This window comes from Eutrigla gurnardus, assembly GCF_963514095.1.
Source record: "Eutrigla gurnardus genome assembly, chromosome: 14".
NCBI classification, from domain to species: domain Eukaryota; kingdom Metazoa; phylum Chordata; class Actinopteri; order Perciformes; family Triglidae; genus Eutrigla; species Eutrigla gurnardus.
Window position 1 is genome coordinate 8,079,548 of NC_139937.1, and position 23,789 is coordinate 8,103,336.

General features: G+C 41.7%; 2 protein-coding genes across 3 annotated transcripts in view; both read right to left on the bottom strand.

The window, feature by feature from the left end:
* LOC311023899 (secretagogin-like) overlaps positions 1 to 23,789 on the bottom strand; it is a 168,193-nt gene that overhangs the window by 20,050 nt on the left and 124,354 nt on the right. The window lies entirely within an intron of this gene.
* The window catches only part of LOC311024580 (F-actin-uncapping protein LRRC16A-like), a 61,404-nt gene that overhangs the window by 9,222 nt on the left and 28,393 nt on the right, over positions 1 to 23,789 (bottom strand). Inside the window, exons 5-30 of one of the 2 annotated variants that reach the window (XM_084027043.1) lie at positions 23,556 to 23,677; positions 22,660 to 22,757; positions 22,379 to 22,449; positions 21,977 to 22,050; positions 21,669 to 21,744; positions 18,345 to 18,433; positions 18,093 to 18,187; positions 17,464 to 17,550; positions 15,908 to 16,011; positions 15,047 to 15,124; positions 14,438 to 14,514; positions 13,481 to 13,585; positions 13,044 to 13,113; positions 11,647 to 11,728; positions 11,401 to 11,500; positions 11,078 to 11,132; positions 5,165 to 5,337; positions 4,746 to 4,814; positions 3,078 to 3,171; positions 2,850 to 2,948; positions 2,597 to 2,725; positions 2,343 to 2,474; positions 1,695 to 1,870; positions 1,486 to 1,573; positions 1,247 to 1,387; positions 130 to 147 (exon numbers count right to left, since the gene is read on the bottom strand). In XM_084027043.1, the coding sequence (XP_083883169.1) occupies positions 130 to 147; positions 1,247 to 1,387; positions 1,486 to 1,573; positions 1,695 to 1,870; positions 2,343 to 2,474; positions 2,597 to 2,725; positions 2,850 to 2,948; positions 3,078 to 3,171; positions 4,746 to 4,814; positions 5,165 to 5,337; positions 11,078 to 11,132; positions 11,401 to 11,500; positions 11,647 to 11,728; positions 13,044 to 13,113; positions 13,481 to 13,585; positions 14,438 to 14,514; positions 15,047 to 15,124; positions 15,908 to 16,011; positions 17,464 to 17,550; positions 18,093 to 18,187; positions 18,345 to 18,433; positions 21,669 to 21,744; positions 21,977 to 22,050; positions 22,379 to 22,449; positions 22,660 to 22,757; positions 23,556 to 23,677 (2,502 nt within the window). The remainder of the gene's footprint in view (positions 1 to 129; positions 148 to 1,246; positions 1,388 to 1,485; positions 1,574 to 1,694; positions 1,871 to 2,342; positions 2,475 to 2,596; positions 2,726 to 2,849; positions 2,949 to 3,077; positions 3,172 to 4,745; positions 4,815 to 5,164; positions 5,338 to 11,077; positions 11,133 to 11,400; positions 11,501 to 11,646; positions 11,729 to 13,043; positions 13,114 to 13,480; positions 13,586 to 14,437; positions 14,515 to 15,046; positions 15,125 to 15,907; positions 16,012 to 17,463; positions 17,551 to 18,092; positions 18,188 to 18,344; positions 18,434 to 21,668; positions 21,745 to 21,976; positions 22,051 to 22,378; positions 22,450 to 22,659; positions 22,758 to 23,555; positions 23,678 to 23,789) is intronic. The other variant, XM_084027044.1, reaches the window with a different exon arrangement.

A 23,789-nucleotide genomic window follows, 5' to 3' on the forward strand; every position in this document is an offset into this window, starting at 1 on the left:
ACAGAGCTCCAGCACAGAGAACCATGAAGCAGGCAGGCACAGTGAACAGACAGGAACGAGAAATAACGGTGAGACGAAAAGAACATGTATTGAAAGGAGAGTATAGAGGGACAGTCCAGAATTACTTACACTGGTGCAGCACAAAATCTCCATGGAGCAAAAGATGGAAAGAGAAGGAAGAACAGAGGAAAAGAAGATTGAAGAGGAGGAAAGACAACACACACCGAAGCCTAACACACAAATGAAAGAGATAGCTGGTGTACCCTGTTCATGTAAAAGAGGAGGAAGTAGAGGGAAGTAGGACAGAGAGGGATATAAGATGAAAAGCCGGGTAAGACACAAGAGAAACGGACGAGACCAGAGACAGAAGAACATCAACACTTCTTTTCTACAACAGATAGACATAAAACATAGTAAAAAAGAAAAGCTGCCATTCCTCGTCTCAAGACCCTTGACATTTTACCAAAGGTTGAATAAATCCTGAACAGTGGTGGGGATTCAGAAACCTTTATTTCTTTGCTTATTTCAAATTTGCTCATTTTAGAGGTGAACTTATTCACATACATAAATGGTCAGGCTCGATTCGTTGACTAATTGGGCTGTCGAGATCGAATGATTTGTTTAGATCTAGAGATCGAGGGATTTGTTTAGATCTAGAGGTTGAGGGATTTGTTTAGATCTAGAGATCGAGTGATTTGTTTAGATCTAGAGATTGAGGGATTTGTTTAGATCTAGAGATCGAGGGATTTGCTTAGATCTAGAGATCGAGGGATTTGTTTAGATCTAGAGGTTGAGGGATTTGTTTAGATCTAGAGATCGAGGGATTTGTTTAGATCTAGAGATCGAGTGATTTGTTTAGATCGGGTGATTTGCTTAGATCTAGAGATCGAGTGATTTGTTTAGATCTAGAGATCGAGTGATTGTTTAGATCTAGAGGTCGAGTGATTTGCTTAGATCTAGAGGTCGAGTGATTTGCTTAGATCTAGAGGTTGGGTGATTTGCTTAGATCTAGAGATCGAGTGATTTGGTTAGATCTCGAGATCCAGGGATTTGTTTAGATCTAGAGATCGACTGATTTGTTCAAATTTAGATTGTGTTCTTTTGTGCGATTCATTGTGCAGAAGTGTTATCCAAGTAAGATTTTCTTCAGTGGAGGACAGCCCTAAATCACAGCTACAGTTACTTACTGTAACCAACCAGGTGTATGTTGTACACACAAGCATATCTGTAATCCGCCCAAACTTACCATGCATGTCTCTAGATCCTCCAGCCTCTCAGCCTCTAGTATCTCAGTGGAAGCCCGTTTAGGAATCTTTTCCTCCGGGATGTCCAGATCCACCGACCCCTGCTGCACCAACGGGCGACCTCGCCGCACCAGGTGGTCCGCCTGGAACGAAGAGAGAACATTTTAGCACAAGAAGTGACGAGACTAGCCATTGTTAATGAATCGATGAGCCATTTGAGAGCTCTGTTGACTTAAATTACCAGAGTGAGTTGAGAACTGGAAAGAGCCTCCAAAATCTCATCAACAATGCGATCGGACAGGAAGGACGCTAGACTCAGCTTCACCTCACTGTCACAGAGAAAGAGAGTGACCGTCAGGTAGCAAAGCAAGGCAGAAGCAAACCTAACCACAGAAAGAGCTCCGTGATTTGTTACATGTAAATATAAATCATACTATTCAGAACACACACCTGATCTTGTTGATAATATCCACCCCAGACTGCTCCAGGAGGGTTTTGGTGACAAAGCTTTTGGGTACGACCATCTTGGCTGAGCTGGCCTTCATTAGCTCAGGACGAAGACTACTCCTCTTCAGCACATGGGGACACAGAGACTCTGCGGCATCCATCATTGACTCCAACAGAGTCTGCAACGAGTGAACATGAGAGATGGATGGATATGAATATCTGTTTATGATAAAGGGTTTGATCAAAGCGACTTCTGCCTGACAAAAACTCCAACTTCAAAGGAACATCTATATTAAGTAATTGTTTTCATTTTATCTGAAAGTATTATCATTACTTCTTTTGTTAAAACATTTATATTTTGCATATTTTTGCGTAAAGCACGTTATAACTTAGATTTTTATATCTTAGTATTTTCCATTCTTTTCACTGCCTGTAGGTGGTGCCTTTTTTCTAGTTTTCACTCTATTTATTACAAACCTAGACCATGTAAACCATAAATACTGTAGGTGATCTATTTTGAACCCTTGGCAGTTTTCAATTTAAGATATTTGGCAAAACTGACTTCAAATATTTTTTAAGTGTCCTTTTTTAGCGGCTGCAATTCATAGTTGGACCATTTGTTCTATCATTGCCTGAGCAAAATAACCTTACCTGTAGTTGTTGGTCCATGACGTTAGTCACCTCCCCAGCCATAGACTCCAGTTTCTCCTGGATGGGTCCCACTGACGAGCTGTTCACCTCCTCTCTGGAAGCGGATCCTAGGTGGTAGAGGTTCGGGAGCAGCTGGGGAGATGCAGAGCGGAGGACATGGGATAAATATAAGAATCCAAGAAAAGATGTAGGCGACTGACCTCCAAATACACATGCACCAACGAGACATGTGCGTGTAATGTGCGTATCCTCACCGTTTTAGAGTTCCTGGCGTCTTTGATGAGGTTTTCTGCTGACCTGACGTCTTCCAAGATGGCGTCTGTCTCAGAGTTCCTCAAAGAGTTCAGGTGGTCCTGCACCTTCACACAGATCCTGTCGATCATCTGCAAGACAAAAACAAGATATGCAATTCAATTCTATTTTAGCATTTTCAGTTCTGTGGCACGTCACTCTTCTCTGTGGTGCTGATTTACATTAACATTTATGCATTAATATGCTCTCTAACACCTGTTGTGTTGTTGTGGTCACGATGCCCTGCTGCAGCCGATAGGCCTGTTCCTGTAGGTATTTTCTGGTTTCGTGGTTCCTGTACAGATAATTCTCAATCTGGAAGGAAAACACAAAGCCACTGCCATGATAAGAGCCAACGTGATCATTAAAAAACATATCAGTATTTAAAAACCTATAACATTATTACAGGACAGCTGGCAGAATGAGTGAGAATAATTCACATACCTTTAGCAGAGCGTCCTCTGTCTTCTCGGGGCTGGCCTTCAGAGCCTGCGAGGCATCGATGATGGGGATGGGCATGAAACGAATGGTGAAGTTCCTAATGGACACACAGCCAGGGGACATATTATTTCAATCGGTTCACATCATCGAGGAAGGGAAGATTGACAGACAGAGGGGCAAACACAGCATTTCATAACACAGAAGAAAAGCGATTCATCTGAATATTTCATTTACTTCAAGGTCATCTTGCTGCCATTAGGCTTACTGAACCATAACATAAACAGTAATATGCCCTGGTTCAATCAGCATGTAGCGTGCGTGTGGTGGAGACAGCAGTACATGTGGCCCGGCCCCTCACCTATTCTCACATTGGTCTATCGCGGAGCCTTGAACTGGCACCAGTAGAGAGGTTAGTGATCTTGAAATAGAGGTCACCAGGCAGTATTAATATTCATATTCGGGTGTGGGAGAAAGAAGGAATGACGGGAGATAGAAATGAAGACACAGTAGTAAGGCAGAGAGATGAAAATGAGGGCCATCTCAGAGGTGAACTGATTCATCTTTACTCAAACATGCCTGACTTGCCAGCGCCATGCCAGGAGATGCCGTCCTACTCATACAGATTTGACGTCTGTATGACGGCATCTGCTTTCTTCCCTTGTCTCTTGAACTGGCATATCTGCGAGCTGTACATGCGTCCTACGGACTTCTCCCTCCATCACCATCTTTATATAGGATCACTTACAACAAGAATGCTGTTTTAATGTCAAACAGTAGCTGCAGCTAACAGCTATTTTCATTACTGATTAATCTGCTTATATCCTTCTCCATTCTTTGATTATCTGTATGCTCGTGAAGAATGACACTTTTTCCTACCAATTTCTTCAACACCAAGGTTAAGTCTTGAAATCCCTAACATCGCGCACACACACACACACACACACACACACACACACACACGCACACACTGCTGAACAGAATAGAAAACAGAATCAAGAAAAAAAACCATTTCATTTCAATAAAGTAACACAGAGACTCAGAGGGGAAATTGGTAGCTGTACTGCTGGGAGAATATGATAAACAGAGAGAGAGAAGATGAAAAGAGAAGTGGATGTACAGATGTGTCCCAGAAGCAAATTTAGTGAGCTGCTTGTGTCATCACACACACACACACACACACACACACACACACACACAGAATATTGAACATTCAAACAGTAGACGGAAGTTTGATTTAATCAGACTCGACTCATACTTTTGCTCTCTTGATATTTTCTCTTCTCTCTTCCTTTCCCTTCCTCAGCATCTTTTCTTCCACCATTGCTTCTCTGTTGTTACATTCCCTGCGTTTGTCACACTCTGGTTTACTTCCTCTCATCCTCTCTCGTTGTCTTCCTGTCTAAACACACCTCAAGGTTTCCTCCTGCTCAGAAAGCCCAATGACACACGGATGTGTGGGCTGCACCACACATCCATCCCTTCAGCAGCTTTCATGCCATGTATACTGTTAGAATAGATGTGCACTGTAACATATACTTTGAATTTAATTTAGAGCTGTAGAACACAAGCAGACACTCATCTGCATACAGTCACACACACACACACACACACACACACACACACACACACACACACACACACACACACGCAGATGCAGATAGAGTTACTTACTTTTCCAGAGCAGCTGCTACATCCTGAAGACCCTGAGGGCTGGTGCTGTTCCTATCCCACATCACAGTTCTGCACAGACAAACACACTGTGAGACAAGCTGAGTGACATGATCTGCAACATTTAAGTTGCCATCTACTGACAACTAAGAGGCAATATGACACTGTGTTAAATGACACAGGTGCGAGATGCAGTCGCACTTAATTTCTTCCCTTTTTTTGAAGTGATTTAAAAAAAATAGTAATTTACATGTGTTTCAGTGCATATAGGACCGCATATAAGGGAACTTATGTACATCTAACTGCACTGTATTCCCCCCCCCCCCCGACCTGATTCAGTGTTGCATTTCAAGTTGATCTCTGTTCATCTGCTGTTATTTATGATTGCTAATCATGCCAGCCATCAGCCAGCGCGTACTCACCTGAGTTTGGAGTTGATCTGTAGTGCCTTGGCCAACATCTTGGCTCCCATGTCCCCCATGGCATTCCCACTGATGTCTAACCTGGTGAGTGAGGAGTTGCTGCCAAGCGCGTTCAGGACGATGGTCAGGTCACTCTTCAGTCTGGAGTCTGCTAGAGACAAGGAGGTGAGGGGCTGGGGAGGGAAGAGGTGAGGGAGGAAGATGTGTGTGTTAGAAAGGAGGAGGTGTGTTAATATTACCAGAAGAAGGCGTTAAATACATGTTATGACTGTTATATCTGATGTGTTTGTTGCTGTCTTAGCAAAGCAGGACAGACTTCGGTTTATGTACCACATGCAGACTGTTCGATAGAGCCAGAGTTGATGAGCTGCCATCCAATTCTCAGTATATTTAGCTTTGGCAGCAACAGCAAACATTTAAAAAAAAAAGCTGTCTTGGTCCTTGTTGTATATCACTACCAGCTTTAACAAAAGCTATTGTAATGTATTGTTGAGAGCATTAATATTCCTTTAAACAGTGCCAGCTTGTCCTGCCAAATTGTCCTTTGATATTCTACTGTCCATGTATGCATGGTTTCCATGTGTCTTCTATTTATTGAGCTTAATTTTCACACTTCCTTGGAGAAAGTGTGAGCATACAAACTCTCATCAAAATAATACAAAAAAGCATATTTTCCACACATTCAGTATTTACAGTGATTCACTTATTACCTACATTTAAGCCTGACTATTTTCATTGCCAGGTATAACATCTAGTTTTTTTTTCAGTGAATCTTATTTTTTCCAAATGGCCTTCAAACTTCGTCTTTTGTAAAAAATAAGTTATTATAAAAATGTTATTTTCCTGAGGGTCTGGTGACTCAAAGGGCAAACCCCAATTAAACATTTATCAGAGGATCAAGTGGACTTGCCAGAGACGACTTCAAAATGTCACTGGTATTATCATTCAAATCAGGGCACTCCACAGGGTCAAATGAAAAATTCAGCACTGGATCAAGTGGATTTCTTTGTGATGTGTGAGTGATACAAGGGCTTACAAATGTCCAACAGCGCCCGTCTGTTCACCAGATTTGAGCTGCTCTATGATGCATGCCATTTACACAGCTGGAGACTCTATGGGCCATCTTTACAAAACACAATCATGCTAGGCTACATTCACATCAAATGCAAATTGGTAGGGCCTAACTGGCCGAGTGTCTAGACATCCCTGTCAGTCCTTATTGTAGTATTTGACCCAAGCACAATTTTACAACGAATTTAGAGCTAAAAGTGGTACATCGGCTCCACTCAACAACAAATCAGGAACATCCAATGACCCCAGACCTTTTGAACTTTTTGTTACATTTTTTTTAATATTAAATTTAAGTTCTTTTCATCATTTGCTTTTACTACATTTTATTTTACCAGTTGAGCCAAACTGGGCTCTGTTAATGTTCAGTCCATTATTATATTATTCTATCTCATATATTCTATTACATAACTGTTCATCCTAGCTGGATATGGTTTGTTATTTTATATGCTCACTAAAGGTTTTCAAAATCTTAAACTTGTGGTTTCTTAGGCAAACTCCGATGTGTAGATTGGTGATAAATGAGTCAGGCAGGTGGAATGAGAATGATCTTTATTTAAACAGATATCAAGCCAACTCTCCCTGTCACATGTCTGTCTTTTAAAGCCCTCTGCTTCCTGATCGGCCTTCTTCTCACTCATCCTTAGTAAATTCATCCTCTTCCTCTCCAGTGGAAGACAGAGGTTGCCAGGCACTCCATCCTAAAGCTATATTTTGTACTTATAAGGTCATGTTTTGCTCAGCCATTTCGGCGGCAAAATGATACTTAGTTACTCCCTTATATGGGCTTTATTTCCTGTAGCTGGTGTGTAACGCACACGCAAAGAGAGACATCACTAATTTATGTCTCAGGGCCTCATCAGACAGATGAGCTTAATTTACAACTAGGCCTCTTCTCATCTTCTTCCTAAACCTAACCATTCCTTACACCTTCACTCATGCAACATCTGGGTAAAGTTAAGTCCCAACTAGAATGTGTTGTTGTTCAACTGAACGTTGAACTGACCAGATACTACAAACTGCAAAGTAACTACTTATTATAGCTGCCATACATGTAGTGAAGGAAAAAGTACATTATATCCCTCTGACATGTAGTATCATAAAAGTAGAAAGTAGCATGAATGTAGCATTAGTTCTCATCACGTCTGCATTCAATCTATGAACTACAGCACAAATATAGAAGATACTATGTTGTTGGGTGGGAATGGTGCAATGATTTCTTTTAATAACTAATATTGTTGGATTTACTGTTCCTTCCTGTGAGGCCTCTCCAACAGGACAAAATGTATTTGATTTGTCTCCATGTGGATAAACATAGTGGATGTCATCCCTGAACACAGATGCAAAAATAGAGCAGCGCTGCAAAAAACACTCCCGGTGAAGTCTGAATGAGGATGATGAATTCCTTTTGAATGAAGCTTTTGTCTTTGAAGGAGAGTGATGAAGTGAGGGGTATTTTATTGACAGATTTTGAGCAGTAATATATGTGTGGAGGAATGGTATCAACATGGTTTCAAAGGCAGAACATTACTTTTTTATGTCTTGTCTGAGGATGCAGAAAGACACATTTACTACCTGCATGTGCTCCTGCGGGGCATACAAGAAACATTAAACATGCAAATTTAAATAGGTGAAAGTTTATGAACCACTAGCTGCAATAACTCATATTCCACTTATGTAAAGTAGAAAACAAGATCCCCATCATTGGGATTCTAACGGCAAAAAAAAAAAAAAAATGTCCTTCCCGACACAAATACCATCAGGTTGTAGCAGTAAACATAGAAGAAGGAACTATACAAAGGCAACATCTGCATACTGTGCCTGCAAAGATAATTACAAGTCCCATCCCTTCCCATGGCTGAAATAAATTACTTTCAGCAGCTCGGATTCTCAGTCCTCATTAATCACTACAATTGTGTAATCATTACCCTGCGTATGCATACATGCCTTGTTTAATAAAGCCAAGACAATGAGAAATTGTAACCCAAGACACAAAAATATAAGGGACCTTAAAGGAGAGATGAATTGATCTTCTGAATGAATGTCTGTAAAATAATTAACTGTGTTTATTCGGATAAAACCCATTTATATATTAAGCGTGTGTATGCAGCAATAAAGCAACCTAACTCTCCACTACAGTTCACAATATCATGGTGGAGGATGACAGTGTTTTTTCTGATGACTCTTTTACAGACACGTTGGAGAAATTGGGAGTGTAGAGTTCATCTTTTCAGCGATTTCCCCATTCACACGATTCATAGTCCTTAACTGCATCTTCTTAAACCTTTTGCTTGTGATATTTACGTTTTTCACTGACCAAGAAATAGTCCAGGTTTAGGTACTGTTGGACAGCCACTGTTTTCCAGTCATTATGCTAAGCTAAGCTAACCAGTTGCTGGCTGGAGCTTTACTTTTTTATCAATATTGTGACATAATTATTCTCTGAAACACAAAACAACACACAGCGACAGTGCTGTCTGTTGTGTAAGGTTTCTGTGAGTGTCTATGCGAGTGTAGAGGAGCATTTGTTGAAAGGAGAAAAAAAATTAGGACATTTTCCCGAGAGGGATGGTTGATGATCCAACCATTTTTTATATTTTCGCTTTGTTTTCTGTCTTTAATGTTCCTTTCTGGCAGTGGTTATCCTCCTTTATCCAGCCCCAGGCCCTGGGGAGGGAGTGGGTCTAATACCGTCGCCCCTTCGCCAATTCAGAATAGTCCCCAGACCCATCAGCTGTCCTATGTAAGCTACAAAAACTAGCTTCTCTGTCACATATCTGCCCCTAATGAACCTTTAACCTCTGCATATCACTTTCTCAGTACATAACGTTTCTATCTCCTTTCCTTTTCTCTTTGTATCCAACCTGCACAGTCAGATAACCAGCTCATTCACAACACTATCTTCTCATGCACATAATGAATGACACACACACACACACACACACACGCGCACACACACACACACACACACACACACACACTATGGCGTCAGAATCGTTTCATATTACTTGCGCAACTATCAACTGAACGCGTCACACCTGCGTGCTTTGACGCCTGTGCAGCACACAGCGCCTGACGTGTAATGTAGTTTCCTCATTGACTTATAATGGTCACGCGTTCACGCGCACGTTCACGCGTGATGGCTGCTGCACGCCTGTGATCACATTACGCGGAGTAACTACGCGTAACATTCATGCGTTTTTTAGCGAACGCACGCATTAACGCTCGCATGAAGATAATTGAACATTTTTGTCAGGCGCTCACATGTATGCGGAAACGACGTGCGCAGACTCTGTCACGCGTAACAAGAAGCTGCGTACATATGAAGCAGCGTGCGCACGTCTGTCTCTCACTGTTTGACAAATGTTGTTACGCGTTCACACGCACGTGCGGTCGCAGATTCTGATGCTGCGCGGCCAGAATTGATCTGCTGTGCGCACCTACTCCGCGTAACTTGAACGCGTAATGTAGTTGCCTCCCCTGGCTGACTGAAATGAACAGGCCAACTACATTACGCGTTCAAGTTACGCGGAGTAGGTGCGCACAGCAGATCATATGTCAGCTGCGTACATCATATGTACGCAGCTTCTTGTTACGCGTGACATACAACCTGCGCACGACAACGCACGCACGCACGCACGCATAACAAATAACCATGCGTTCACACACACGCTGCTGCGCATCTTTCTAAGTGTTTTGACATTGATTTACCTTCATACACACACACACACACACACACACACACACACACACACACACACACACACACACACACACACACACACACACACACACACACACACAGCACTACAAGCACTGAGAGACCAATCCAGCACCAATCAGGCTCAAAAGGATCATCAATCTAGCACATCTGCCTCCAAGGGAGAGAAAAAAGGGCAGACACCAGGCCAAAATCTGTTACAGCTCCCATGATGTTGATGGAGATAAAAAAAAAAAAAATGAGTGAGATGGATTGAGGGACAGAAAGGAAGAGAGATAGCTAGAACCTGAAGAAGATCCCTTTTTTTTTTACTGCAAAAGTATACTGTGCAAAAGTAGAAAATGACAGCGTACGGAGCATCATATAATATGTAAATAACTCCCCCTTTAGACAGTGATCGTCTCTGGGTACATTTTGATTTCTGAATAGAAAGAAGAGAAGAATTTTTAATTATGAAAGGTTATCTTTTGTCAGTTTAAATACTTCATCATAATCTCTCAAGTCGTTTCCATGATGAACCGTACTGTGGTGGGTTCCCTTAGTGCTGTTGGACCTCTCGTAAACCACACAGTTTAATGTTATCCTTTATTGATCACTGTAGGGTGACAATATTCACACCACCCTCCGATGGGGGGGTCATAGGTCACTTGCCGAGCAGCTGGTGGAGGTTCAGTGATTTTCTTTTTCTGACTGATAGCCACCCCCCGTACACCGGTTATTAACTGCTAAAAGACCGGTGTAGACCTTGATTGTATCATATTGCCATCTGCTGTATTTGTGCAAAACAGGCATTCCAATTCACCCGTCTGCAGCAGTTAGCAGCCACAGTGTTGCGTGCATTGTTGTTGACACATACATCCTAGTAAGAGCATCAATTAGTTTAGCTGCAAGGTTCTCAGCTGTGTGTCTGCCTGGCACTTTCTATCAGTGTTTCAGTCAGTGCCGAGAGAGAAAGCATGTCCATGGCCATTAGTATGAAGTCATCAGTAACATAATGAACGTCAACTCTCTTATTGCTTGTTAACAGTTTATAATTAACATCCCTAGTTTGGAGGACGTTCTCGGTCAATATTTATCTACCGTCCCTCACAAAAGCCAGCTATGAAAGGAATTTAAAAACTCACCGACTCCTCTTCCTGAATCATATGTACCAGGCTGTCCAACACTGGAGCCAGGTTTCTAAGTCAGCCGGAAAAAATAAAGGAAGAAAAATTGAGGAAAACGTGATGAAAACTATAGAATATACGGTTTCTAGATTATTCTGTGCAATTCCATCTTGAATACAACACTTTGTCAATCTCTGGTCATCCCAAACCCCCTACTTCTACAGTTAAAGGTATAGTGGACAATAACTGTTTCGGGAAGAAAACCCTGCTGTCTATTTGTGTTGTGTTATGTTGGATTGTAACTGGCATCTACAGGTGGAGTCCTTTTAGAGTGTTCTTACTTGGATTTGATGTTGTTGAAGTTCTTGCCCAGAGACAGGTGTCTGATGGATCGGTTCTTGGCCAGCCACACCAGCAGAGTCAATAGGTCTGAGTCCAGGCCTGGAGGTAGAGGAATAGATTAGAAACTATAAGGTTGACTGGTCTTAATTGATGTTGGTAGTTACATGCTGAGGAGGACGTGCAGTATTCAGCTTAAGGTTGAAAAGTAATTTCATGGACAACATGCAAGGAGAGTGCCACCTCACCGTTGTCAGAGATGTCTAGGCTGGAGATGTTTGGGATCTCAGCAATACAACCTTCAAGGATCTGAGAACCTCCTGACCGCAACTGGGAAGACAGGAGGGAACATTTTAAACAGCTACACGCACACACACACACACATGGACCCCAAGAAGAATGATCAGCACAAAAAAATAAAATAAAGCATCTGCTCAAACAGACGTGCAGATAAAAATGAGGAGGAATGAGACATTATTATTAGAAGTGAGCACATTTGTACTTACACAATGGCCAAGCTTACAGAAGCATTAGGGGGAGAAAACAGCATGTCAGAGCCATGCCAACAATTACCAGCAACAAAACACACAGATGCTTAATGATCATACTTCTGTTCTCAACAGTGATGCACGCATTAGCACAAACACACTCTACAGAAGTCATAGACATCCATTTCACATGTCAGCCCGCTCCACGCCAGTTTTGGGCTGCCTCTACCAAACAGTTCATTAAGACCTCAAAAAAGAGGACAGAACACATAATTTCCCCCGCAGTTTGGGAAGATTTCTATGGGAATCTCGAATTAGATTTCCTGTGCAATTTGTGTTCTTGTGTTATCTTTAGCTATCCCATTGAATCTGCAGCGAGCTGTCATTCTGTGCTCGAGCAGGGGAGATGTGGGCGAGGAGCTGGTGTGTGTGTGTGTGTGTGTGTGTGTGTGTGTGTGTGTGTGCGCACGTGTGTGTGCTTGTGTGTGTGTGTGTGTGTGCGTGCGTGAAACAATTAGGGACGGAAACTAACACCCCCCCACCACCCCCGTTCTTCTCTCCCCCTCCACCCCCGACTGCAGTCTGCCAAGTATTCCATTATGCAGCCTCTTAACAGTGTCACTGGCCTGTCAAATGGTTTTGGAGTGGATCCTAAAAAGCTGATTGCATAGGATGAGTGTTACCTCCAAATTATTAAAAACCACACCCTCTAAACTTTAACTGTCAAAGGCAATTACACAAATGCTGCTAATGCTAGATACAGAAAGAATAAAGGAATACAAAACAAAACCAGTGCCCCCCGAAAACCCTGGCCAATCAAAAGACCACAGTCTTTTGATAACTGAGGCTTACAATGTATTCTGCAGCATTGTGCGTTACCTACTTACTGAAGAGATTTACCAGCATTGTGAGCGTCGCAGAGCTTTTAATGTAACTACAGCTGTGGGATCTAGGTCTAGTCTTTTCTACAACTGCTTTGGAAAGATCTCTGTTGTGAATGCATTTAGTTATTAAATGTTAGGGGCTTCGGCTCTGCAGCTGGCACATTTCAGTGCAGCGCCGAGACAGTGATCCCTCATGAGCCGGGTACAAATGCACAAATTATAAAATATATCTTTAAATGAAATGATTTATGAGGGAAAACGTGTATCACTTACCTCACAGCAGCTGAGGTCAAGAGACACATCCTTTAGATTGAGGTTACTGGCCAGGCCAAGCAGGAGAGCTCTAAAACATTATCATTGTAGGCAGTTAAAATAATAATTTTAAAGGTATTAAGTGATATAGGTTTGAATTTTGAAAAGTTCCTTTTCATTACATTTATTAATGATGTATTTTTGCCACTGCCAATATCCCAACTCTGGATACTAGTAATAAAAAACCCCATAAACTCAACTGTCCCAGTTAGTGCAAATAGAGCTCCTCACTGTGAAATAGGCAGTATATTATACGCTGATAAGCACTGTGATAAAGACTCTAAAAATATATATATTTAAATCAGGAGGTAATATAAGGAGATGAGGAACAACATGTACAATCACAGAGAATGTGGGTCAGAAGCTCGTGAGACACATTAAAAGTGAATGAGTCGTACTTGAGGGCCTCTGGCGGTAGTTTGGTTCCTGACACGTTGATAGAGCTCAGAGACATGGCGCTGCTGAAGAAGTGCTTAAATGACGGCGGCACCTCTTTGCCTTTCCTACAAACACAAAGAGAGCAGGAAATGAAATAATGCCAGATGGATGGACCAATAACTTGAAATACATTTCATCAACGTTTCAGACATTTTTTTTTGTTATATTGATCCAACACTAGAAAAGACTCAATGATGACCTGAGACTCTCCCAAAGGATAATTCCCACTTCTGTGTAACTCGTGTCTGCTTCTGCCACTGTATGTGCATATTCAATTCCCTTTTTTTTTCCTTCCAAGTCTCCTACACTGATGTTCTCTTCTTCTCTCCAAATGCTTCCTCCTCTCCCACTTTTTCTCTGCACATCTTCCTTCTATCTACCCTCCGCCACCCCCCCACCCCCCCCACCCCCCCACCCCCCCCACCCCTACCATCCTCTGCCCCCCCCCCCCCCCTCTCTCCCCTTGATGAAGTCCTCAACTCCCTCGAGGCACACTGGAACGAGAGATAATAATGGGAAGAAAACTCCACCCACCACCCATCTGTTACACATGAGATCTGCACAAGCCACACACACACACACACACACACACACACACACACACACACACACACACACACACACACACACACACACACACGCACACACACACACACCAACCAGATACAAACGTACATACACTCGTGTCATCCTGAATTTCATCTCGTCTGCAATTACACGTTATCACCAGCAGGTGTCAGACACCAACATACAGACTGAAGCTTTGGTTAAAAAGAACTGCTGTAACAAGTCTGTTATTTCAGGTCAAATCTGCCTTTTAAGGGAATAATTACAGGTGTCATCTCACCTGTGATAGTATTTGGGAAATGCATTCTTGTTCAACAGACATTGTAAGTACAATCCAGATGAGGTCTTACCTGTGAGGGAAGACACTCTTTGACACGTTTAGAACAGAGAGGTGTTCGACCGAGCCTCGCAGCAGGGCCGAGCAAACCTGGAAAACATACAGAATGTGTTACCACAACATATGGGCAGCATTAACTCGAGGATTGTTGAGTTGTTGCTGCTGTACTTGGAAAAGAGAAGGTGTTGCATCTGTGTTTAGACGTGGCTGTATGTGTGAGACAAAATATGATTTAGGAGCTAATCAATATGTTCAGTGACAGGCCGACAGCTGGCTACATCTCAGACTAATCAATAAGCTGTATTTGGCTCTTAGACCCACATCAATGCATGACATACGGCATTCAGATCACTTCACAAGCCGCGCCTGGCACCACAGATTGAGTGGGTGTATACAACTGGATTGCATTCCCTGCAACACAGATATTCATGGCTGCCACTTCATCTTACATTACAGCATAATGAGGGCCAACCGGAATTGCATGCCTTGTGTTTACATAACATTATTCTCTCATTCTGTAGGGTCTGTTTTGTTAAAAATATGTCATCCATCATGTATATCTCCTTATCGATTGTTTTTTAATAGGCAGGATATCATATCAGTGTTCCTTCTCCTGACTCACCTGGTCCAAGGAGCAATCAGTGTTGGAGAGGTCAAGGGTTGCCAGGCTGTTGGGTTGAGCCAGGAAGTGGTAGAAATGCTAAATGGAAAGCAAAATATAACACACATTGATACAAAAGAGAAGAATCTTCTGGAGAATGCAGTGTGTTAGCAGACTGATGTGTTGTTGACCATAGTGAGAAATGCTAACTAATAAGGTCCTCTTAAACAGAATTTATTTAGCTTTTGTTAGGTATTTTCCGTCATGTTTTCTTGTTTATTATCCTTCTTTCCCTTTCCTGTGCTTATTCATCATTTTCCATAATTTCAAATCTTGTCATGTGCTGGAATATTTCTTGGCAGGATGCAGTAACTTCCTGGACTCCAGTAAATAATTTCACTTTAGAGGTCAGCTGTTTGCAGTGCTTGCGCTAAACTAAGTTAACCAACTGGTGCAAGCTTCATATTTACTGTACAGACTTGAGAGGGGCTTCAGTCTTCTCATGTTACTGTTGGCCAAAAATCAAATATTTCCCAAAATGTCAAACTATTGCACTGCAGCGTTTTGGTCGAAAGGTGATACAAACCTCTGTGTCTGTAAGGATCATGATTTGTTGTCTAGTTTTAAACACAGTACATCACTGTGATGTGTGTGATTGTGTCTATTAGACTAGACTGATGTGTGAGCCCACAGCAGAGAGTCTCTCCTACATCCCTGTTTTCGTGCACTAGAAAGATTTAGAATTTCCTGAGTCGATGCTCTCCAACTGAGAGACATGCTAACGGATTTATAATGGTCAGAAAAGGTCCCTCCACACCACAGCAGCATCGAACAGTTTCAATCAATGAGCGTTATTGCTAGGAGCTCTAAGATGGATCAGACCTGCATGTCGTCTCCTCGGAGGACATTCCCTGAGAGGTCCAGATGGACCAGGCTGCTGGGGATGGATGGGTTGGCACTCAGTGACTGACAAAGGCTGTTCACCCCTACAACACACACACACACACACACTGCAATATCAGCATTATCACAACCCTCAAATCTCCACTTGATGTTTTGACAGCATATTGAAGGAAATAGCAGAGGAAATGAACAGTGGGTGAAGACAGGAAAGCATGGCATCAGAACGGAGAGTGAAAAGAGCATGCCTCCTCATGATTGTGTTCATGTAATGATACGCCTTTTTCAGGGTCAAGCAATGTTGAGGATGAGATGTTCTCCTTTTTTAAATAATAGGAAAATACATAAAATCATTTTTTTATTATAAAAACACGACTCCACTCTCAAGCATCATGAGGTGTTGCTATCGTTCAAATGTCTAGGATGTATTTAAGAGACAGAAAGTCTGTGTGTGTGTGTGTGTGTGTGTGTGTGTGTGTGTGTGTGTGTGTGTGTGTGTGTGTGTGTGTGTGTGTGTGTGTGTGTGTTATTGCAATGATATCATCATCGTCTGCATAGAGCCATTGACCCGTGTCGAGGCTGTCACATGGCTGACACGTGAACGAGCAGTAAATCAAGGTGTGACTGTCAACAGAACAGCTGAGAAGAGTTGAAAATGGAGGAGTGATGATGTGATACACAGAAATGATACAGACGATTAAGGGAGACGACACATATTCAAGATATCCGCAATAAATGCAAATATTCAACATATTGTAGTTACATTCAACAGAAATCAAAATTGAAAAGATCAAATGGTGAATCTGCTTCACTAAATAAAATCAGTGCTAGAAAAGGTGAAAATGACTTAATCCTCCACCTTTGCTCTAATCATTGGGGGCTTTGGAGGTCTAGATTATAGATTGGGCCTGCAGCTAGTTTACACTTTCACTAACCCTACATTGTAAAGAATGATGGCTCTTTATTGATTGCCTTAAAGCAGAGCATGTTTACAGACTGCCCTTTACATTTGATGAGAGCCAAGAAAATATTTCTGCTGCATGTGATTGTTGACAATGGTTACATTTAATCTAGAAATGATGACAAGAATTACAAAAAATCCCCAGCGTTTTTTTTTTTTTTGGCATAAAAACAATCGGCCCCTTGATAGCATTTCATTAAAGGCCATTAGTGCAGAAGGATTTTGCAGCTTGCCAAAAGGTTAGGGCTCTACTGATTGAAGTGGTCTAGTAAGCAGCATTTATGCAAATGAAACACATGCATATGGTTGTCTTCATTACAAACACATATTGCTCTTTGTCCCTCTCTCTCACTCACAGTGTTAATAGTGATATAATTCAGTGTCATTAGCACCGCAGTGGGAGGTTTGATCCTATTAGTGGAAGATGTTGTTTGCACTTGGTCGTTAGGGAGAACATAAATCAAAAGTCAAACAGGAAAGACATCTGATCACATTTTTTTATTATGCCAAGCATATTTTCAATGTTTTCAAAGGTTATCCACTGTTTTAAGAACTGTAAACAGAAGACATCAAATACCTTTGGGTGATAGTGAGGTTTTGGAGAAGTTTAAATGCTTGAGCCCCATACGAAGTTTGGCAAACTGAGCACCCAGGGAGGAGATTCCTGCAGCAAGGGACAGTAAATGGAAAACGACAATGATTCTCCTCATAGTGACATCATAGTGAACACACAAAACATATCTATAGACATAAACAACCTTTAAATGTCTATCACAGGAATATGAGAGATCGTGAACATCAAAAAGAATATGGCATGTTTGTCAGATCATTGTGGTACCTTTTACATGAGAATTGTAAACCCAGGAATCTGTCGTAGGTTTACATGCCACTGCCTGAATATTTGGTGGAATATCTTTAATTCATGTGTTCTGGATAGAGAGGCTTCAAGATATATGATGACATATTAAACTTGTTGTCCTCACCGCACTGTAACAAGTGAATGTAAACGGTCAATATTATCATACTCTATCCTTGGGACAGGCTGTGGTGTGTATAGGATACAATGTTGCTTTTAAGAGTTGGCAAGCGAAATCTGAATGTTGAATGCATCAATCACTTTGGTGGTAGAATTACCTTTGCAGATGTAGAACAGAGCCATTAAGAACACAGTACGGAACACCCACAGAATAATAGCAGATATCATACCTCTGTCCTCCAGCGGGTTGTTGGCAAGATTAATGGTGGTGAGTCCTGAGCTGGGGTTGTGGGCCAGGGCAGCAGCTAGCTTCTGGGCAAAATCACTGTAGAGTGTGAAAGGTCATGGAGGCTTCAAGATCTAGTTTTTACACTTCAGTCATTTTATCACACTTGACAAAGCTCTGCCAGTAGGTTCATGTAGTGTAAAAAAAAAGTGTGAAATTGGTGTGTTTCCCCTTTTAATAGTTTACATAATCTCACATTTTGAGTCCTGCGTTGTCCAGAACCAACTCTTCCAGTCGACTGGAGCGAGACACAACCCGAAGGATCTGCTCACACACATCTGCAGACTGAAGACACACACACACACACACACACACACACACACACACACACACACACACACACACACACACACACACACACACACACACACACACATGTCAGGAATAACTTTTGTAATACATAATTTTGCAGGTGGTATAATTTAAACAAGGCAAAACACCTAAATGTACCATAGCTTTTGTATTTGTGCTTGATAAAACAGTGGCTAGTAATTAACCCTTCTATCCAGAGCAGCAAAGCCTGGATTGAAACATTCAAGGTCATAGGAATGACACAGAAATGTTCTTTTGGGGCACATGATTCCCACAAGTGTTCTTGTGCAAAATGCTGTGAAAGTACTCTGGTTAATTTTTGTTAATTCAAACTACACTGCAGATGTAAAAAAAAAAAGTGACTTGTGTCTCTTTTGCTTAAGAGCATGTATGCGTGACAAGGAGAGACTGGAGACACTTCAGAGGGAGACAAGTTGTCTCGCTTCTGTAGCCTCAACACTGCAGGATAGAGTGTCTGGGGAGCAAAGGCACTCATATTTAGACAAAAATTAAAAATTCAACAGTTGGACGTCCATGTCCTACCTAGATGTTCACTGACCCAGTTCACTATGTGCTGCGTCATACTCCATGTAGACTAACGCACATCCTGTTTGCCTTACAGCAGTAATTCAAATGGTTCTATGCAAATTCACAACACTAATATTTTCCATCACAAAAGCAGCACCTTACTGGACCATTGTTTGGTTGTTTTTATTGTATTTTTGACATTTATGCTACAAGGCCCTGTTTCTCTCTACCAGCAGCCTCAGTGTGGCCAAAACACTGGCGACACTGTTATCTACAGTGAGGCGGGAGAGACAGACGGGAGAAAAGGAGAGAGGGGTAATGGAGAGACAACGGGAGAGAGAGAGAGAAATAGAAGAAAGGAACTGTTGTTCACACGTTTACTCTGTGAAACTGTGAGTATTAAAGAAGGGGAATAAGAATGATGGAGGGCAGCGAGGGATGACGCATAATGCAGAAAAAGGAGAGGGATGATATGGAGAAAAAGAGGAGAGACGATTATAGCGGGGGGGATTATTTTCACAATAAAACAATCGGGGACAGCACAGTGACACTGTCAGCACCATTTACCACCCGTTAACAAGAGCCTCGTCATGCTGTGCTGTTCTGACCCTCCGTCCTGCTGAACTACATCACACATGTCCATGCACACGCATGCTGTGTGATCATGAGGTAATCAGGAGGGCAGTCCTCACCACCCCTGTGCTCTCCTCGTCTCCTCCTCTCTCATTTTCGGCCCAGCATCTTGATTACACCACAAGACAAACAGCCTGATTGAACTGAGTATGAGCAGCATAATCCCTCGCTGTGATAGCCGTGTGTGTGTGTGTGTTTGTGTGTGTGTGAGTGTGTATTCAGCTTACTTATCTGTTTGATTGAGATGGTTACACTGTAATTTAAGCCTGAGGCTCATGCATTTAATGTTTCACATCTCACTAACTGCTTCTCTGCTTTTCCTTCATTATGACATTTCTTTTAGATACTTCTCTGTGCAGCTGCACACAGTTACACAGATGCAGTCTCTCAGGCTCGGTCTTGCCCTTGAGTTGAACTTTCACATGCTGATAGATTTGGCGTCTACTTTCCCAAGCTGGAAATGTCTAGTTCCTCTTCAGTCTATCTCCTGCTCTGGCTTCCTTCTTTAGATCTGATCCCTCTTTCCTGATAGCTTCTGACTCATTTCCTTATTTATCTGGCATCTCACCCATTCATTCTGTCCACTGACCTCTCCACTACCTTTGTCTTTCTGTCTCACAGCTCTGTTTGCTGTCGTCACCTTTTCTCTGTCACTCTCTGTTCCCTTCTTATTCATCTTACTAAATTGCTAATCTTTCCACTGGCGCAGGATCAAAAATAACTCAAAATCACGCTTCAGAGCACATCCATGCACCCCTTGATTCTCCATTATCACGGTATAAACATGCACACACATAACAATGGGAAAACAAGATTGACGTTTCCTTAAACAAAAAAGGAGTTTCTGTTGCAATAAACGGCGGCCAAATACGCACACAAAATCTGCCTCTTTGCACGACAAACACAACATAGTCCAAAATACAAGAAATACCATCTATAGCTTCACCGAAAGCACTCAAGTAACACACTTTAAATCATTTTAATACACGTGCTGAAACCTTCCCAACGCAGGGGCCTGAAGGTCCATTATAATACACAGTAATCTGGGTCTGGAAGGACACACGTTGGTGCACATGTGCCTGGGTGAGAATTTGAGCCTGAATATGAACATGGCACGGTGAGGGGCAGGATTTTCAAAATCAATACAAAAGGAATTGTCTGTGACGGAGGCGTGAGATAATTGTTTGCTGCGTGTGGTAATTGGTGAGACTGAGCAAAGCCTTGAGATGGAGAGTTCGTAATGGAGTGCTGCAGGGGGGCAACAGCTTGAGACATTGAGCCTCTTTGTCTCGTCAAGATTAAGAGTCTTATCACACGAGAACATTGGACTGATCCTCAGTCAACAGACCGGAGGAAGAGATCGAGGAAACAAAGGGAGAAACATGCACAGCCAGATAAATACAGACTAGTTAGGCAAAGGTAGAATCTATGCTAAATCTATGCTATAGGAAGACACAGAAATAATAAGCACATAGCAAAATGTAGGCAGCTTTTTGGACCAACTTAGATCCATCATCCAAGTTTCATTATAACTAGATTTTAAAATGATGACCTTTAATTACATGCCAGTTTTGAACAACCATAACACAGTAATGCCAGACTGCTGATTGGTTTGTCAGGCCATCCTAGTCAGCTGCTTTAGTCCATGCTCAAAACTTTTTTTAGCAAATGTTAGCATGTAATATGCTAAACTAAGATAATAAACACCTAGTAGTACTACTGCTACTACTGCTACTGCTACTACTACTACTACTAGTGCTGCACCAGTGCAGTAAGGAAGTGAGAAACAGGAGCTTAATAAATGTGACAGGAATCGAGAGGACAAACTGACAAGAAAGTAGACAAGGAGAGACACACTCATCCATTTTAAGTAGTGATACTCCTCACTACTTAACTCTAAAAGGGATTATATCTGGATTATTTTGCCGTTTTGTGGTAGCAGAATAACATTGTCATTATTTCAGCCAACACAATGTACAAGTATGTAAAATCCGAGCAGACATGATTAGCGAGCGAGAGCAGGGTTTTCAGGAAAGGGGGTACTAACCAGTTTGTAGTCCTTGGTGGAGAGCTTGGTGAACCACTGGTTAAACTCCAGGACTGCTATTATAGCCACCAGATCCCTGAGGGGGAAAGAAAAGGTCATAGCTACAACTAAATAGTGTTCTTCATCAGTATGACCTTCATTTAGTGGTGACTTCAGCAATGTTCTACGTAGAAAATAAATCTTGTCAGACCACAGACCTCTTAATTATTATTTTTCTTTATTTCTACAAATGTTTTCAGCCACATGGCCTCATATTGGTGCAATCATTATTATATTATTATCTCTTACTTTCCTGTGCCAACACTCACCTGTTCTCCAGATGGCTGAAGTCCTGCAGGTTGAGTTCTCTGGTGTCTTGTGTCAAATAGATGGTGTCCACATCCTGGGAAGTTACCATGTTGACAAACATGTCTGTTAGCAATTTCTTGATGAGTCGTATTCAAACACAACGTGCACTGAGCAGATGAAACATACACAGTACAGAAAGAGTCATTTCATTTTGGACAAGAAGGAGCAAGACCTTGAAAAAAGATCTTAAGAAATCTAAAGATATGAGGCAGACGGGTGCTATATTCATACTGTTGTGGCTGTCCTATTTATCAAAGGGATCCATGCCGTTTTATGTCATGCAGCCAACAGCACTGATGCACAGTTGAACCAGAATCTGTCAATGCGGTGCCACTGCACAAAAGAATGCAAATACTACTGACCCACTGGACCTCTTCTTTGTACGGCAGCCCCAACCAGTCACAAACACATCTGTACATCGGAGAAAACCCACCTAGGCGGGAAGAGAGAGCGGACACAACAAAAGTATGACAGAGCTGTGGGATGTGGATTCAGTAAAAATGTGTTTGGAATATGAAACTACAATAATTTCCATTCAAATGCTTTAAATAGCGCTGATGTGAAATCACTATGGACACACATCATTCATCATTTCAGGGATGAAGGAGCACACAGTAAAAACTCTAGAGTCACAGATTCATACCACAAGGTCCGGGCTCCGCAGGCTTGTTGTTCTCCCATAGAGTCTGCAGAGAGGTCAGCCTGTCTGGAGGCTCCATGCAGAGCTTCTTCATCACTTTACTGAGAAGATAAGACAGATTAAAACATCATTTAGTTTCTACATTTCCCAAATAGTCTGGAGAAATGCTCAAAATCCCATAATCCCTTTGAAAGACTTTCCAACAAGCAGGTTCACGCTACTTTCTTACTTGTCAGTGGCCATGGAGAAAGAAGGACGTTGCTGAGTACTCTTAATAGTAACCCAATTTACATAAACAAAACATGTAATGTCTAATGTAGAAAAATCTAAATCAATGCAGCATTAAATCGACTGCAGCTCAAACATACAAACGTCAGCCTCTCTGTCAAGTCAAAGTCTTTGTTCTGTTTACAAGACAAAGTCATGAACGTTTATGGTTTTACATCTGTAATCATTTCTGCATTAACTGTCATGCTTCCTGTTCTCAACAAAACATTGAATGATATTCACATCTGCATTATGAGGTGAGATGTTGCATAGTTTTTTTTTTTGGAGATCAAATACAGAATGCTGTAGATTAGATTGAACCACAGTGACTATTAAAGATCATATCTTATCTGGGTCTGTTGCACCTGGTTAAACTCTGGGCATTTTAAGCATTTTTTTTTGTTTTTTTTAAAGCATAATTCAACAAAGACATCCAATGTGTGATGCAACATCAAAATGTGAGTGTGCAGACAAACTAAAAGATGTATAATAGATATACTGTCAGATGGAGTAACTACATCATAATAAGGATTTATTCAAATCTCTTCACATGATTGACATATTTAAATAAATCCATTAAAAACCACATGAACTGTTGCATACAACCACACACATATAATGGTGGAACTCACCTAGGTGGTAGACCGGGACATATCCTGAGCAGACAGTTTCCTATGTGAGCGACCACCTCATTGACCTCTTCAGTAGACAGTAGCTTCAGAGAGAAGGAGCCACGCTCGTACTCTATAAACAGCTGAAACCACACATTATTAATTAGTGATGCACACCAGCATGCACCTCAACCCACTTCAACCACAGTTCTTCTTATTAAGATTAAGTCATCCAGTTTTCTTCACTGAGTCGAA